General features: G+C 37.3%; 1 protein-coding gene across 1 annotated transcript; it reads right to left on the reverse strand.

Annotated features, from left to right (window-relative positions):
- Positions 1-7505: 7505 nt before the first annotated feature.
- LOC113353055 (EPIDERMAL PATTERNING FACTOR-like protein 6) lies at positions 7506-8455 on the reverse strand. The gene is made up of 2 exons (XM_026596774.1): positions 8067-8455; positions 7506-7976 (listed from the first exon to the last, which is right to left on the reverse strand). Exons 1-2 carry the CDS (start codon positions 8338-8340, stop codon positions 7705-7707), a joined length of 546 nt encoding a protein of 181 aa, XP_026452559.1. The 5' UTR covers positions 8341-8455; the 3' UTR covers positions 7506-7704.
- Positions 8456-18535: the final 10080 nt, after the last annotated feature.

The raw sequence follows: 18535 nt of genomic DNA on the forward strand, positions 1-18535 counted from the left end.
CTTGCTTAGATGATTTGATGTCCCATGCTTAGGATTTACAACTGATATTTTGAGAATCTACCTTGGAAAAAATAAGAGTCCATGTTTTTATTTATTGAGCTATAATTGTTAAAAGAATTAATATTTGAACCTTATGTTGTGAGTTTGATGGAATCCCGAGTCCTGGTCATCTCTTCATTCCGTGACATATTTTGTATATATTTTCTTTATTTATAGTATTTTCGTCTATTAAATCTAAAATCAATCTCATTAAATCCGAGTGAACGACAACTCTATTTACCACTATCTAAAGTCCGGTCATGTTTCAGACAGTCAAGGGAGTGCGCACGGGTCCACCACCGACCCAATTTTATCCTCACTTGATCGACTTGCTCGAGGGAAGTCAATGACACACCAAATCGTTTGATCGAACAACCCTGGATGTGGCCGTTTAAAAACCCTAATTGGGTTTTACGGAAACACACTTCTGTCACAAAGTGATCACAACCGTCCATCTTCGCCAGCCTAAAAGAGCGACATAGATTTAGATTCAGGCGATCTCGAAGATGTTAATGTGATCACCGTCGACCCACCTTTCAACATGACCGACCGACCTATTCAAACTAGGGCTCGAGTCCTCGAAACGCTCGCCCAAAGAGGGGTGGGCCACACGATTTTTAAACCCTAAGTTACGTCAATGGAAATATATAACTGCCGCAATTCATCTCGTCCATCCGACTTTTCCAGCCTAGTTGGATGATGTAGATTTATTTCCACCAAACCAACAAACCAGCATGATGATCATCGGCCATCTCTCTTTCATGGGGAGCGATCGACCAAGTGATGGCTCGCTCATGCGGCCTTCAAACGATCACCCGAAGATCACCAGTCATGCTACCTCCTTTAAGACGCTTATCCTCGATTTACTCAATCAAGCTCTAAAACAACGATGCTTCATACGCATCGATTAGTTTGAGCTGCTTAAAAGCGATGCTTCACATGTATCGAATACATACGTATTTTATATTGGCCTCATAAACAACTTAGTTGTTTCACCTAATAGCGCCATTCTATTCTCCGCGGCAGGTCCCACGACTTGACCCACTTATTCGATACATCAAACATGTCACAAACTGGGGGATGCTTACTGGGTATTGGTATGGCGGTTTACAGCGTGTGGCGTGCAACGCGTCCATCACGAGAACGTGTCAGGAAAGACAGACGGTTATCAGTAATTAGAGTAGTGGGAGAACGTGTGATCAGTCATCCCTCATAACGGAGACACGATGATCACTACCTTTCGCACAAAACCCACTTCTCCACTACTTCAGTTCCTCCATTTCCTAAGAGATCGGGGTTGCGCTCAAATGACTTGTATATATAGGTTCAACCTATTTTTGACAGGACACAAGTGTTATCAACATAAGTAGACAGAAACCATTTTCTGATACACAAGTCATAAACAGCCACACCTTCATAATTCAACACTCTGATCTCAAACACCTTCTCCGCTTCTCTCCCTAATATCAACCCTTCTCATTCACCTTGTGACCGAATTGAATCTGTAACGGCCATTTCTTGGTTTAGGCCAGAGTCTTACAGATTGATTTCTCGAACCTAAAAGCATTCCCGTGCAATGCATTTGTTTAGGGTTTGAACTTGTTTCTCATCAACACACCCCAAATTACCAAAACAACAGAATTAGTTTTTACCCAAAATAGGTGGCTATATAATATTTGGTGGATGTAGGTGGAAGCACATGATCCCGAATGTTACCAAAGGTGTTAGGTGACCCAATTTTCCCCTGATCCACGTGTGAACAACTAGGCCAATAAGCTCATCCACTGCTTGATAAGGCTGGAAACGATAGGTTTCTGAGGGCGCGAATTGAGGGATCCATTTTGTTACGGAAGGTGTTGTCTTTCCGTTGCATTTATGGTGGGATACACTGTTTGATGGTAGGAATGATGAAAGATAATTGTTTCAAATGTGGGATAGATGCGATTGGAAAGGTAATATATCTTAAAATATGATTTCTTATACGAGGTATGTTTATCAACGGAGGCTTACCTAAATAAAATCTTTTCGTTAGCAATGCTTTAGTACGATTTGAGTTGTTTTTAGGCATAATACTTCTTTAGTTTTGGTTTTGATTCATTTATCCCAACCCAAGGTATGAAGTTTCCTAATAGGGAAGTGATGTGTGTCATAAATGCAACAAATTACTTAAGATACTTTTCACTAATTAACTAGTAATATAATGGTAATAACAATTGTTTCCATAAAGATCCATGTAATTGAGATATAATATAGATTAGCCAAACTATAAGAAAAGTAAATACTACGGGGAATTGGTTGATTAATTAACTAAAAATAACAAGAAGATAATAAAAATAAATAAATGACCAAGAGTCCTTTGTCGTTAGTAAACATTAACTAAATTATTATACTTATCTATCTTTTATTATAATCATTCGTCATCAACTGTAAAATAACATGCAGCTCAGTGTGATCCATGACACTCCTTTATCACTGATACCTGAATATATAAGCTCTCCAATACCATATTCTATTTTTCTTAACCACCAAGTAGTAACACACTCAAGTAGTAACACACTCAAGGTGTAACCCAACTTAACGCTTTAAGCTTTGTGAATTTAGGTTGATCTTAGTAGTTAAAACTCTTGGGTTACGGTCTGCTTGATATTGTTGTCTTCATACACAATTACTCCATAGAATCCCTCTGTCAGGTCTCACATTCTCTATTTGCGTAAGAGTTGTTAGACTATTACACGTATCTCACAACTCTCTCTCTCTCTTTACTAGCAATATAATGATCAATATATTAACCTGGTATGCACTCCAAAAAATATAGAAATCAATCATATACTTTTAGATATAGTGAGAATAAATGATAAGATGATAAAAACTCCCAACAGACTAGTATGACTAATAAAGATTGACGCTTAGAACATTGAATTCATACTTAATCAACAAAAAAATTAGCTACTCATATTATGAAGAAGTATGGTTGCCCCATAAAGGGATAAACCCTAGATTTAGATGTAGAAATTATAGTATGAGATGTAGTTGTCTCTTGGTTGAGCCTTGGATGACTTTTTTTATGCCTTCAATGCTTGTCCCTCAAGTATCCTCCCTTCGTATGGTTTAAAATCTCATTAGAACCAAGTTTCCTCAACTTAGAAGTTTAAAACTTGTCAAAGAGTACCAACAGGTTTGCCACAGTCGGCATGGTTGGTTCTCATTAATCGTGCCGCCTTTAGAACCACAAAAACTCCAAATATCTTTTATAAAAGTTGCTACAATTGGCATAATCGACTCCCATTGAACAACGCCAAATTTTGGGATTTGAATACATTGAATTCTTTGCCTAAAAATAGTGCCACGGTCAGCATGGTTTCAACAATGCCGATTTTTGCGTTATATATCGTTTTTCTTGTACTGGGTGCTTTGTCTGTAAATTATTCTTTCAACCTCGGAATGACTTTTGCGTTAACTTGATCTTTAAATTTTCCTCAAGATGGATATAAGAACTCCTGGATTTGAACGACTTGAATTTGATCTTTAGTCATCCTTCATTAGAAGTACTTCACTTCCTTGCTCATTTTAGCACTTTGTAATTTCTTTTTGGATGATTCACCTAATATGACACATAAGATAGAAAACAAACAAACTAACAAAGTAAGAAGTAATATGCAATAACTATAGTTCTAACAAGTATGGATTTGACAAAAACAACAGGTGAACTAAGCACTTATTAAGAAGTCATATCCCTAGAAAAAAATTCTTCATGATTAGATTTATCTTGTTGTTGCGCTGGATAGGTAAAACCTGTATTTGCATTTTATATTAATTGATAGAGATGAGAACAAAATTTATTAGTACTAACGATCATGTTGATGTTAGGTATTTATCCATCCATCCTTTAACTCTCAGCACTAGTCGTTAAGATAGGGTATAAATAAATTCTTTAAAAAGAGTATAAACAAATGCTTAAAGAAGCCTGCTTGAAGTAGGTCCCAAGGTAAAGTCTTGGATTTGGAGTGGTTTGCAGTTTATTGACCTTGTTCTTGGGAAGTCTTGGGTGATAATGATAATGGATTTTGTTGTTTCAACGATTTGCTTTGCCGATGTAAAATTAGAGTGAAGTAGTTGTTTAACATTTAATTGTTTTCATTTGATGTTTTTTACACGATGATAAGATCATCGACGTACATAAGATAGAGGGTTTGAATGGCTTTACGAGAGATGTAAAGTCCCTAGATGTGGTTCAAATTCTCTATAGTTATAACCTGGTTGGTAGAGAAGCTTTTTGAAACAATAATGAACATATAAGGGAATGGTGTGCACATTCTATAATTCCTTGATTCGAAGAGATATATCCTTATGGTGGCTATTAATATTGATAAAGTATATGATAGTGAAAATATAAATCACTATGAATTCAATGGGGAGGGATCTAGACCCAATTCGTTGAAAGCTCGTTGAAAAACTCCCTAACCCAACTTGTCGTCATTCTTCTGCATATGGAACTTTTGATTGTTTAGTTTTAGCTGAGGTTTTGATGTAGTGGAGTAGTTCGCAAAAAATTGTGATTTTTTCATGTATTGATTTTTGAAGAACAAAAACTCTCTGGTATGGCTTATCAAAACATACAATAGAGGACAAAAACGATTCACTAGTATTTTGGCTATAAATTTGTATGTCACATTATAGAGTCCTTTGGGTTGGAATTGAGATGGTTTTGATTGGTGATCTATTTCTGATATGAATTTGAGATTGATGTGGTTCAAAAATGGGTGTATGTTTATTAGTGTGTCAAAATAATTCTGAATCATAATACTTAACTGCCAGTACTAGGTATCCTGGTGAATTTTTGTCGTCGCAGTTTTTTTTAATGAGACAGAAAGGTAAAACACATCAACGAAATTGATTACAAGTAGAATCAACAAAAATCATAACTAGTAATTATACATTTAAAAAGAAAAACAAAACAAGTGGTGTAATAGATTCCACTTACCCTGACGTAGATCCATCTACGTGATGTATCTAAGGTCTAAATATTTAATTTTCTTGGGATGGAAAATAAGACTACACATTCTCCGAGAATCATCGAGGTTAAGCGATATAGTTGCATAGTTGGATCAAATTTAACGCAAAAGGTGATGGCAGCTCATTGGGGAATCCAGGTAACATAGGTATGAGATTTATGACGCCACAACTATATTCTTGTTCGAGATTTATCTACCCGTTGGTATTGATAATCTAATAAATACACCATTTCAGAGTCATGTTCACGGTGGTAAAATTTCTAAAGTGCGTCATATGATGAATAATTGGCTTGAATGTGTGCATATGGACATTATTTTGACATTGAAGAACAAATCATTGGTTACTTAACGATGTAGAGTTATTTGGATGGAATTTCTTTGCACAATCCGATCATATTTTCGCATATCTATGAAGAAAGTGATTCATATGCAAATATGAGACTAAGTAGGATACTTCGGTCATAATGGTTGGTCATTCCCTTCATTTCTAAAAAAGATATAGTATTTTTATTTTGTTTTGGTCTTGAAAATAGGTTAAAATGAAAAATTAATAGCATCTCTTTACAGAAATGGAGGTCGTAATTTTTTTGTTTTTGTTGTTTCTAGGTCGGGCTCATACCCTCGTTTTTAGTGTCTTAAGATAGCTCCGCTTTTAGGTTTTGCCAACACAAGATAAATACATAGTTCAGGACCATGGCTTCTTGACCTTTAAGGCTTAAAGGTATATGTTAGTTATTCCTTGATTTCAACTTCTTTGAAAAGGTTCCCTTCCTATTAACTTATAAACTGTAACTAAATTCATAACGCTATCCATGTGATGAAGTTCCACTTTCTCATTTCTTTCTTACATTGCCCACCTGCCCACCTGCCTACCATGAATATAGAAGGGACAGAATTTGACCGACCTGGTCTATATGGATGGTTAAAGCTATAAACGTGAATGACATATTATAGGTCCCATACTCGTCTCGTCAATCTACAGAGCTATACTTGACCTTTTCTCCCATGACAATTCAAGGTGAAGCTCATGTAATTTCGGGTGGTTCGTTGGTTTGCAAGACGTCTTAGACCCACATGATCGCTGAGACAATGCAAGCCAGGCAGTTGAGGCAAAATAATTTTTTTAAAACGCATATAAAAGAGATGCTTTAAAAGTAGACAATACGCAAGACTACAAGAGTGGCGGAAGAAAACTAGGTTTTGTAACTAGATGCATAGGTAGATTGATTGTCGATTGATAGGAGCTAAATAAGTAGATAGATGGATAAGATACAAATCATAAGAAAATGAGGTTGGAATAGTGTCACCACTCTCCACAAAATGTCAAATCAAAACCCACGACTTCCCTGGAAGGCAACATTTCTGAGTTCAAACATACCATTGTATTATTTGTGGAAACTTACAACCCTAGCTAGCAAGCTAGCCTAAAGTATACACTTCCTTACTGAAAAATATACCAGCTGTAATTCCTTCTGCATATGCTGCTTCAAATTAGAGTACTTTAGCCAATGAGCTATATTCAGCAGTCAATGCAAATGCATGATATATCGTAGTTCTCACTCAACCCAAATGCTGTTCTAACATGGAAAATTGTTGGTGTTTGAAACTTTGAAGAGCCCATTTCCTTCTCCCCCGCTTGTTCTTGCTTGTACGCGGCACCTTAATCCATGCATTAGCTTGCTTGACATACAGAAAAGAAAAGGAAAAAGATTGATAAAAGAAAAGTTGGGAAAATTGATAAGACATAGACGTCGCTTCCTTGCCTTTGAAAGGACATATGCAGTAGTAGTTAGCAGACTATTGAGGGATGTCTCTCTTTTATTCACTCGTCAGGGATTGAATAATCCGTGATGGCAATTTTTGGATTTACCGCGACTCTGAATCTACTGTTTCTACAGTATTTTCATACCTTACATTTGAAATAAATGATGTTGGTACATTCATTAATCATCTTGGATCAACACCAAGAAATCACTTGGATGGAGGCTTAATGTTTGGAACTGCAGAGCAGAACATTTAAATCTGAATTAAAACACAAGTCGCGACCAGTAAATGAAAGGCCGCCAATCTGACTATTAGCCTAGATGGACTTGGCTAAGTTGGCTTACTAGTTACTACTCATTTGTTATTCTGTATATTATTGCTATACGACTCGAAGCAATGACATATTTGGATGCACAAACTGAAAAACGCATCCTCCTCGCACAAGGATCATATTGTACAATGGTTTATTGAAGTACTAATTGAACTCGTAACATCAGCACAGTACTCTCACTGTCTCACACCGTTCACATCAAATCAAATTACCAAACAAAAACATCCATTAAATCTTTGTTTTAATTCTAAAATCAATCTTGCTTATTCTAGTAGTAATAAATACAAGAGTAACAGAATCATTCCATATCCTTAACTTCCCATAAAAAGGAAAAGAAAAAGAAAACATAGGGTGGGATAGAGATAGAAAGAGTCCCCCTCACAATCCATTTACATATATAAATAATAAATTGACAAGTCCTACAAGAATCACAGTACAAACGCATCAAAAGATTAATTCGAGATCTCCTCCTGGGGATGCTTTGAGAAGCCGCAATCGCCACAGGGCTGATCGGTTAATGCAAGATTTTCATATTAGTAAAGAATTATGTTTGACTAATCAAGGCATAAAGAGTTTATTCCCACATTTGCATCTCCAAGCTTCAGGATAATATTCAAGTATTACACTTCGACCTGGTTGTATAGCTACGTGAACTGCCTGACATGGACTACACCTTCCGCATCTAGATCTACACGTAGGTGGTGACGATCCAACTCCCATTCGTATTAACACTCTCTTCCGATTCATCATCACCGATTCTCCATTATTATCATCTCTTCCACTACTCTTTATCTTTTCTTGGGACGTCAATCCCATTGCCAACCCTCTACCTAAACACAAACAAATTAGTACAAAAACCTGAGTTATTCCTGACTCAGCCCTATACATAGAAATGATCCAAAAAATAGAATTGTACTTACCGAGTTGATGACGAGTTGATGAGAAGAGACTTCTCGCAGGTAACGAAGCATGATAAAAAGAAGAAGAAGAAGAAGAAGAAGAAGAAGAAGAAGAAGAAGAAGAAGAGGATGCAGAGGTAGATGAAACTAAAAGGCAGAGAATAACAGAAAGAACTGTAAGAAGAGCTGAAAATAGTCGATGCTGATGCTGCTGATGGTGGTGGCGGTGGTGGTGGTAGTGGTGTTGTAGTATACCCATTGTCGAGCTATAAAGACTGCTGGTGCTGCTGCTCATTTTAGCAGCAGAATGACATTGAAGTTATATGCTTCTAGTGTTTAATGATCCTGGCTAGCTTTAATACCCCTCTCTCTCTCTCTCAAAATCTTTAAAGAAATAGAGACAGGGTTCTTTCAAGTTTCAAGAGAGAAGAAGAAGAGGAGGAGGAAGACTCTTTAATGAAGTGAGAGAGTTGATTCTCAGAGTCTTATTATTACTTCGATGGCGTGTAAGACTAAGTCAAACTACAGTGACTAAAAATAGTTACTACGAAAGTTCGTTCATTTCTAGCCTTTGGTTTCTCTTGAGATTGTATTGTTTCGATTTTACTTGTCTATCAACGGTTTTGATTGTCTGTTCCTAGGGATGCTAACAAATATTTAAGTTTCCTGTTTCTTTTTAGGGCGAAATTATGTGGGACCCATAACACATGAAAGGTAAAATCAGACAAACAGGATCATCTCCGGCGAGGAACAAATGACATGGAATGACCTTGGAGGTTATGTTTATTGTTAAAATGCCATTACTTTTTTGTTATAAATAGAGCAGTACGAGGAACAAAAGATTACAGGACTAGGATGTAAATATATCTAAATATGAGGGGAAATCATTATCACTGCATCACACGTGGGGACTGTAAGCACACATGTGGGGATGGGATATATTTGTTTCTATGTGGTGAGTGTGTCTGTGTGTACATCTGAATTTCTGTGTACCAGGAAACCGATCACATTATTGATCTGATTCTGATCTGAATTCTTTTTTCTTTCCATCCCTAGACTCTAATCTGTAGGAATTTGCCTCCAAAGTATGGTGATACTGGTATAGTACTTAGTCCCAATAATAGACGAAAAAATCAGTGAACAATCCAAAATAGCATGTACAATTTGAAAGACCTCCATCTACTATTGGTCAAAAGATATACATGTCCCCCCCTATTTGGTACTATTAGATTCTTCGGCTGATTGGACCAGGAAAAGAAAACAAAGGAAATCACCAAAGCTGTTGATGGACCTTAAGGAAAGATAACGGGAAAAAGAAGTTTTACTCATTAACACAAGAAAAGGTTATATGAGTTCATTCATTTGGAAACCTTTACAAAAATACCTGGCGTTTTTAGGGGCCACCCCAAAAGATTTAGGGGCCATCAATTTATACCCAGCCAAAAACTCTAGTTAAGGGGTACCCTATATGATGTTGAAGTTACATAAATGCCCTTCTGGTAAAACTGTATAAAAACCAAATCAAAAAAAATTCTACTCATTTCAACTCTTCTTCTTCCAGTTTCATATTATCTTCCGATTGTGGAAGAAAAAAAAATTTCCTCGTTCAACTGAAACATCGCCGCGAATCGTAAAATCAAAACATCGTCGATTCGATTATAAAACAATGGATAAGAGAAATGAAACCCACAGACCTAGAACCAAAAATGTTGCTCGGGGTATCGATCCAAACATTGAAATTTTAGCAAGAAATAAAGAAATTCTTGCTGCAAATGAAGAAGAACGCGAAGAACGCGAAGAAGAAGAAGTACCCGGCAATGTAGTCGGTGGTGGCGATTCCGAGACTCAAACACTTCGTCAACTTCAAATGGACCCAATTAGGTAAGAATCGATCATTTTTGGGGTTTATTTCGCTTTAATTCGTCGAATCGAGAAAAAAAATTTCTAGGGTTTTCGGTTATTTATCCAGATTCGGACGATATGCATGCTCATTTACTTCCGAATGTAGTCGTGTTCTTCATTTTTCAAGAACATCGACAGTATTCGGGAGAAAGATTTGGTGATTATCTGCCGAATATTGGTGGCCATATCTTCCTGGATACAAACTGCTAATAATCGGTAGTTTAATGAATTTTTTGGCTACCGAATATATTTAAGTAGACACAAAGTATTCGGAAGAACACTCACTACCGAATGTATAAATTGAAAAAATCTCAAAATTTCTGATATAGGAAAAATCCCATTTTTGGGCCAGTATTTATTCGGAAGACAATATAATGTTTTATACCTCCGATTGTGTAGGATAAAATTTTAGAGTTTCTGAACTCCAGTTGATGAATATTCGGTTGTAAACATGTTTAGTTATATTCCGATTGTTTTTCATTCGAAAAAAATATGTGTCTTCTTACTTCCGAATTTGTACATTCGGGTTATAGATGTGCACTTTGTCTTCCGATTGTGTAGGATGAAAAATTTACAGCTTCTGAACTCCAATTGAGTATATTCGGTTGCAAATATGTTTAGTTAGCTTCCGATTGTTTGTATTCGGGAACAATATGTGTCTTCTTACGTCCGAATGTGTACATTCGGGTTATATTTCCATACTTTGTCTTCCGATTGTATAGTTTGTAAATATTGTTCCTTTCTTTGTTGTTTAGACAAAGTCGAGAAGGGAGGAAGAAAGTGACAGCTAGTGCTAGGAGGGAAAGGAGTGCCAAAGATAATTCAGGTGCTCAACAAAGCGAACAAGAACAAAGCAGTCAACAAGGAGTGCAACCAACTGTTGAACAACAAGGCAGTGAACAAGGGGTGCGACCAAGTGTTGAACAAGCCGCTCAACAAAGTGCAGGACCAAGTGTTGAACCAGTTGATCCAGTGGCAAGAGTAGAAGAAGAAGGACAACCAAGTGGTACCCAAAAAGCCAAAAAAGGAAAAGATGTTGTAAGGAAGGATATTGCTAAGAAAGCATCACATCTTGTCCCTCAGCACTTGAAGAAGAAGGGTATTCCAGCAGGCACAATCCTTGGACTACCAGCGGATGGAGGAAAATTGCTATTTGGATAAAAGACTCATGGCCAGAGAAATATATGAAACCGAGGTAATAAAATTACTATTTTTTATTAATGTATTGTCTATGTGTTATATCGTAATACTTGTATTAAGGATTTTTTTATGTACTTTAATAGGATCATCAAGATGCGGTCCGTCTACTCAAACCTACCGCCGCACCAACAAAAATGCTTGCGTGGCCTTTATCCGGTGAATGTGAAAGGTTCAAGACAATTGTTGCCAACTCGGGGTTAGCTAATGCCGCCGAGAATTCATTGTTGGAACATGATCGTGTGGCCATATCGGCGTTCGTGGAGAGAATGTATCCTGAGACCGATACTTTCCATATGCCGTTTGGGGAGATGACGATCACCCCGGATGATGTTGTGCAGATTCTTAACCTTCCCGACCAAGGCACAGCTGTGAAGTTTAACTACACAAAAGCAGTTAAGTTGGGCACAACTTTATTCTCTAACTAACAAGTGCTTAGGTTGGGATGAAGAGACAACAACAGCAGAGTTTAGGAGGCATGCCAGTTATAGAACAAGACAATCAACATTACAGCTTTGATGAATATGTTCCGAGGCACCTTGGAGAAGGAAAAGAATGGAACGTTAACTGATGAGCAAGTGAACCACGCTGCCACTGCATATCTCCTCTGTGTATTGGGATGTGTCATATTCCCCAATACTTCTGGCAACCGGATGACGCCAACCTTATACAACTTTTGGATCCTCTCCATGAAGTCGGTGACTATTCTTGGGGCACGGCATGCCTAGCATTCTTGATGGAAGAGTTGAGAAAGGCGTCGAGGCTAGGAACCTGCCAAGTTGCCGGGAACGTGGCTCTATTGCAGGTTTTTTCTTTAACTCTATAACTCACTCTATAGTTATTCGGTAGACAATACATATGATGCATATTCATAACTCCAAAGGACGCATTCATAACTCCAAAGGACGCATATTCGGTAGGAATTGATCCATCTTATTTTCCGAATGTTTGTTATTCGGTGGCTAGGTACTTAGTTTTATTTCCGATTATATATAATCGGAAATATGTTTTTGATATTACCGAATATACAGGCCAGAAAAACTAGAGGTTACTGAACTCCAAAGGACGCATATTCGGTAGGAATGATCATCTTATTTTCCGAATGTTTGTTATTCGGTGGCTAGGTACTTAGTTTTATTTCCGATATATATAATCGGAAATATTTTTTGATATTACTACCGAATATACAGGCCAGAAAAACTATAGGTTACTGAACTCCAAATGACGCATATTCGGTAGGAAATGATCCATATCTATTTCCGAATGTTGGGTATTCGGTAGATAGGTACTCAGTTTTGTTTCCGATTATATATAATCGGAAATTATGTTTGGAAATTACTACCGAATATACATCTATTTACTAAAACTTATTTCTTATGTATATAGGCATGGATCTATGACCACTTCCCTATCCTGAAGTTGGCCGGAGAGAACCGGGGTGGTGCAAAGGTACTCCTAGAGGAACAAAGTATATATTTGAAGACAACCGTTCTAGGACAAAAGAGCAGCAGTTGATTCGCATGAGGGAGATTTTGGACCAATTGAAGGCCTCGGACGTATGCTTTGATCCATACAAGGAAGATCGAGCCAGTGGGCATATAAATTTTCGGTCGGACTTGTCCATTTATTTTGGACCATTGTGGCACCCCACAGGATATGTGATGTATAACCCCTCTAGGGTGTGATTCGACAACACGGGTATATACAACAACCTCTGGAGAAAATGGGGGATTACTACAAATTGGAGTTGGAGTTGTGCTCTTCTAGTGGTGATAAATCTTACAATTGTTTACACCGGCCCACCTAGTGTTCTTGATAACTGGGATAAGAGGAAGACTTTTTCAAATTAATACGACACTGGTAGACGAACCACCCGAGTGATGATGAAATTTCTCCAGACTATATGAGTTGGTATAACAAGGTATCACATCCTTTGGTTATCCGTTGAAATCAAATCCACACTACTGGGGGGTTCAAGTTATAATTGTATCATCAAAGAAAAACCAGCTGGTTTGATAGACTGGTGCGTGTTCTTATATTTGTTCATTTTATATGATTCCTATAAATCTTAGGTAATTACCGTTTGATGTTATGTCATTACGTATAAAAAAACAGGTGAATAGGTTCAAGCGGTTTCCAAAATTTTAACTGCATGCCTGAAGAGCGGAGATCCATGCCAGCTGAGAAGTCAAAGAGGCTAGAGATCTAGTTGATAATATGGATAACGAAGATTATGCTGCCCAGTTTGGGGAGAAAGTCACGAAGAGGCATCCGCCCAAGGTGGCAGTATCAAAGACGAGTAAAAGAACTCGAGCTTCATCGAGCGCTGAAGCTGCTCCAACTGAAGGTGCTCAAACCCGTGGTCGTGCAGGACTGGGAGGTAGTCACGGTCGTAAAGTAAAGAAGAGCATATAAATGACAATGATTTTTGTTGTACATTCGGAAATTTGTTTGGGTAACTAAGTTAGACAAGTTCAAATGACAATGATTTGTGTGTTATATTCGGAAGATTTGGTAACTAATTTAACTTCCGATTATTTCAATTTCAAAATTTGTGTTTTTCCCAAATTCTGATTTTTGGGCCATCGTACAATCGGAACTTTACAAAAAAATTTATCCTCCGAATATTACAAGTTCAAAACAAACCACGCCATGGCTCTAGGTGGTTCCAAGGGCCAATATAGAAGGTTAGACAGCCCATATTCGGAAGTTTGGGTAACTGTTTAACTTCCGATTATTTCAATTTCAAAATTTGAAAAGTATCAGTTTTTCCCAAATTCTGATTTTTGGGCCATCGTACAATCGGAACTTTACAAAAAAATTTATCCTCCGAATATTACAAGTTCAAAACAAACCACGCCATGGCTCTAGGTGGTTCCAAGGGCCAATATAGAAGGTTAGACAGCCCATATTCGGAAGTTTGGGTAACTGTTTAACTTCCGATTATTTCAATTTCAAAATTTGAAAAGTATCAGTTTTTCCCAAATTATGATTTTTGGGCCATCGTACAATCGGAACTTTACAAAAAAATTTATCCTCCGAATATTACAAGTTCAAAACAAACCACGCCATGGCTCTAGGTGGTTCCAAGGGACAATATAGAAGGTTAGACAACCCATATTCGGAAGTTTGGGTAACTGTTTAACTTCCGATTAATTCAATTTCAAAATTTGAAAAGTATCAGTTTTTCCCAAATTCTGATTTTTGGGCCATCGTACATTCGGAACTTTACAAAAAAATTTATCCTTCGAATATTACAAGTTCAAAACAAACCACGCCATGGCCCTAAGCCTAATCGGAAGTTTAGTTTTTATTACCCTTTCGATTATTCTAACCGAATATTACAATCGGAACCAAACAACACCATAATCGGAAAGAAAGTTGACTCAAAACATAACCGATATTACAATCGGTAGTTTGTTTAACAAAATAATCTACCGATTTCGTATAATCGGCTAGTTTTTATATTAATAATACTCCGATTACATCCATTACATAAAATTCAAACGTCCTTAACCTTACAATTTCGTCAAAAGCACCTAAATCCATACTCCTAATTGACCATAAAAGTATTAAAACAGATCATAACTTCCAGTGACCATATAAATTGTCCCTCTTGATTTTGTAGCATCCTTCATGTTCAAATCGTTTCCCGTAGAGGTCCACATACCGGCGATCCGCAAGATATCTCTGAAATTACGAATGAGTAACAAGTTAGTACTAACTTTTGTTAATGTGAGTTGGAGTTACAGAGATACTTACTCGTTTTTCATACGTCCACCAAGGAAAAGCGTTCCTAACAAACCGTTCCTCATCTTCAAGTTTGTCAATCTCCTTATCGAGCGCATTCTTTCTCATCTTAATGTCATTGGATGATCTTCGAATTCGATTACCATCTAAGGCCTCAAATACCATTAAGATACGGTTCCATATCTGCTCTTCGGATTCCGATTTGTGGAGCTTGTGAACACGATCATGGGTAGTTACCACAACCCACGCTCTATAAATAGCACAATCTTCTTCTTCGGCAAAAGCAATATCCATGTTTTTTGTTATGAAAATTAAAACTGAAGAGAGGAAAGAGTTTGGTGCAATTGGGGTGATAGATATGAGTTTCTTCATATAGGTTTAGGGTCCAACGGCTCTTTTTGTTTTTCCCAAAAACTCCAACGGCTAATTTGACGAAAGTTGAATGTGGAGAAACCAATAATCGGTAGGTATTGGATTTAGCATATCTACCGATTATGGTAGCTTTCAAAATTTGAATTTGCGGCAACTTATAATCGGTAGGTTTTGTAATATATTTAACTCCCGATTAACGCTGAATCCAAAACACGAACCAAGAAATACTGCACCGACTACAATCGGAAGTCTGGGAAATATTTTGGCTTCCGATTGCATTCGGAGGGTAACAATGTTATCATATCCTCCGAATATATAAGGGTAATTTCGCCATTACGAATTACGCGAGATAAGGGCTGGCTACATTTTCCTTTTGGGTGATCTTTTTTGTTTTATTGTTGGCCCCTAAATCCTTTTGAGTGGCCCCTAAAAACGCGAGGCAAAAATAAGCGTTTAAGAGCAACTTTAGTGTTGTTGCTATAAGCCATATATAAGTGCCATATTTCTATAATTCCAAACGAAATGTTTATATATGAGATTTTTTTTTGACAATTCTTATATATAGCTTCACGCAGTTATAGGCTCTGTTAAACATTGGACGCAAGCATAAGTTGCGTCTGCCTCCAGACGCAAGTATAAGTTGCGTGTGAAAGTAAAATGCCATTAAAACCCACGTCTGTGCCAATTGTTTTAAATTTTTTTTATCAAATGCTCTTAACGTCTACGTCTAGACTCAAACATTTATATAATTGCTTTTGAAGATAGATGTCTTTACATGATCAAGACATCTTTATGAAAAATTATTTTATAAAATCCAAGCAAAGCACTTGAATAGATATATGTTTTTATAAAATGCGTTTCAAGCTAAACGGTTTTTATGACAACGTTCACACTTGGACGTGTTTAATATTAACGTCTCGTGTAGACGGTTTTATAATCAACGTTTCTGATGAAACATTTTCAATAATACCGTCCAGATATAGCATCCCGTCCACCATTGCGTCTGAAATGAAAAAGTCAAAAAAGAAAACAAATATAGCTAAGCTATTTGGCAATTTAGCAACTCATATGTCTGCAGTTGCTCTAAGAAAGTAGATTTACAAAATTTAAAGCCATACTTTTTATTTTGTTTTACCAATTTAAAATACCCTGGCTAATTTGAGGTTATTATTTTCTTCACCCCAACTTAGAGTATAGGATTTGGAGTATCTAATTTCGTCAAGAATACTAAATTATATTCTGGAAAAAAAAAGCATAACTATAATTTTATATGAATATTATATTTTTATTTTCACTTACTTTCCTAAACTTAGATGGTGAAATTTGGATGAGGGGAAAAAGCGTCATTTCAAGACCATAGACAAAATTCAACTCTCATGGGAGAGATTAACCCATTGTCCCTCAAGGCACTCATAGCCACGATTTCTAGTATACGTCCTCGCGAGACACTGCTGGTCGTAATGCCGTGACTCCTAGCACACATCCCCGCGGGATACTATTGTTCATGTACGTTCTGTAGAGCGTAAAACGTCCCCGACAGACTTTTGAACCAGAACAACCACAATTCCAGCATGTCTTCCCGAGACGGAGCTGATCGTGATGTCATGATTCCTAGTATACATCCTCGACGAAATATTGTTGGTCGTGTAGGCTATGTAGATGCGTAAAAACGTCCCTGGCCGATTTATGACCCAGAGCGGAGATATGCATGTCTCCTGTAAGCATGACTCATCCTATTTGAGATCAAGGACTGATTCCTAGTACATCATCGCGAGATACACTGGTCATGTCTACTCTAGGCTCTGACTCGACTTACTAAGATTTCCGAACAATTCCTAGGACATCCCCGCGAGATACACTGGTTATTCTGCCTCTTGGCCCTTTCGACAGATTCCTAGAACATCCTTCTGAGATACACCGGTCATGTCAGCCCCATAAATACGTACCCAATAGATTCCTAACACATCTCTGCAAGATATGATGGTCATAGACAAGTGAGCCAAAGTCTCGCGGTGACATTAATCGGGTGTACAAAGCCTTTTCTCTCTCTTCAGGATGAGTCCCAGCTGACCACAGAGAGATTCAGATCCGTTAATAAAATCTTCGTAGAGATTTTGATCCGTCCTTAAAAATCTCGGAGAGATTCACATCTCACCTCAAAATCTCCGAGAGATTCACATCTCTCCTCAAAATATCAGAGAGATTCAAATCTCTCTGAAAAATCTCTAATCTCGGAGAGATTCATATCTCTCCTCAAAATCTCAGAGAGATTTATATCTCTCGGAAAAATATCAAATCTCATAAAGATTCACATCTCGGAAAAATATCGAAGAGATTTACATCTCTCGGGACATCTCAGACAAAGTTGAATATTCACATGATAGGCACGAGCCTCATGTAGGAAACGAGACTCATTTTCAGACTCTCCACACGAATTCTGAGGTATCTCATGCCTTTTCACGTGACTCATCCTAGTCATTCTTACAGATCGGAGAATATCTCTCTATCTTGGCTAACTCATTTAAAGAGAATATTTTTCTCTCTCAACATATCATCACAAAGGCTGACTCAGCTTCACACAAATGGGGGGATAACAATTAGGGTTTTTGTCTGGCGGTCTACGACACGTATGAGAAATACTCGGCTTATTTCTCACCGCAGAAGATAGTAAATGCGGTGGAATAATGATATAAACTCCATTTTGGTTTATCTTTATCTATTCCTGAAGAGACGGGAGAATTTCTCTGCATGGCACGGAAAGCAAACCTTATCTTTACCGACCTGAGATTAGAGAATTCAGCTATAAATAGGTCATCTATTTCTCCAAGCTACGATCATCTTTCTCATATTCTCTCAGAGCAGTTCTTCTTCAAACCCTAGAATTATCTGATCTTTCTCATCATCTGCTTCCCTCCCTAAGACCATCCCTAACCTCTCGTGTGACTGAATCATCCTTTGAACGACCATTGTGTGTGGTTTAGGGGAAGACTGTTCGTGCTCAACCTCCCGTAACTCACTTTCAGAAACCCTAGAATCCCACTTCTAACCTCTCTCAGATTTTAGGTAACTACACTAATAAACTTAAATTATAATACAACAAAAACAAGTTTCTTTTTACATCTATTTTTCCAAATCCTAAAAAACCCTAATCCAAATGAATTTTATCTTCTTTTTTTTTATCTCTCACCGACTCGGTTAAGGTAATTCTTCGGCAACATGTTATATCAATAACGTTAATCCATTGACTTACACATTTAAATAGAATTTTT

Source organism: Papaver somniferum, chromosome 2 (genome assembly GCF_003573695.1).
Source record: "Papaver somniferum cultivar HN1 chromosome 2, ASM357369v1, whole genome shotgun sequence".
Classification (NCBI taxonomy): domain Eukaryota; kingdom Viridiplantae; phylum Streptophyta; class Magnoliopsida; order Ranunculales; family Papaveraceae; genus Papaver; species Papaver somniferum.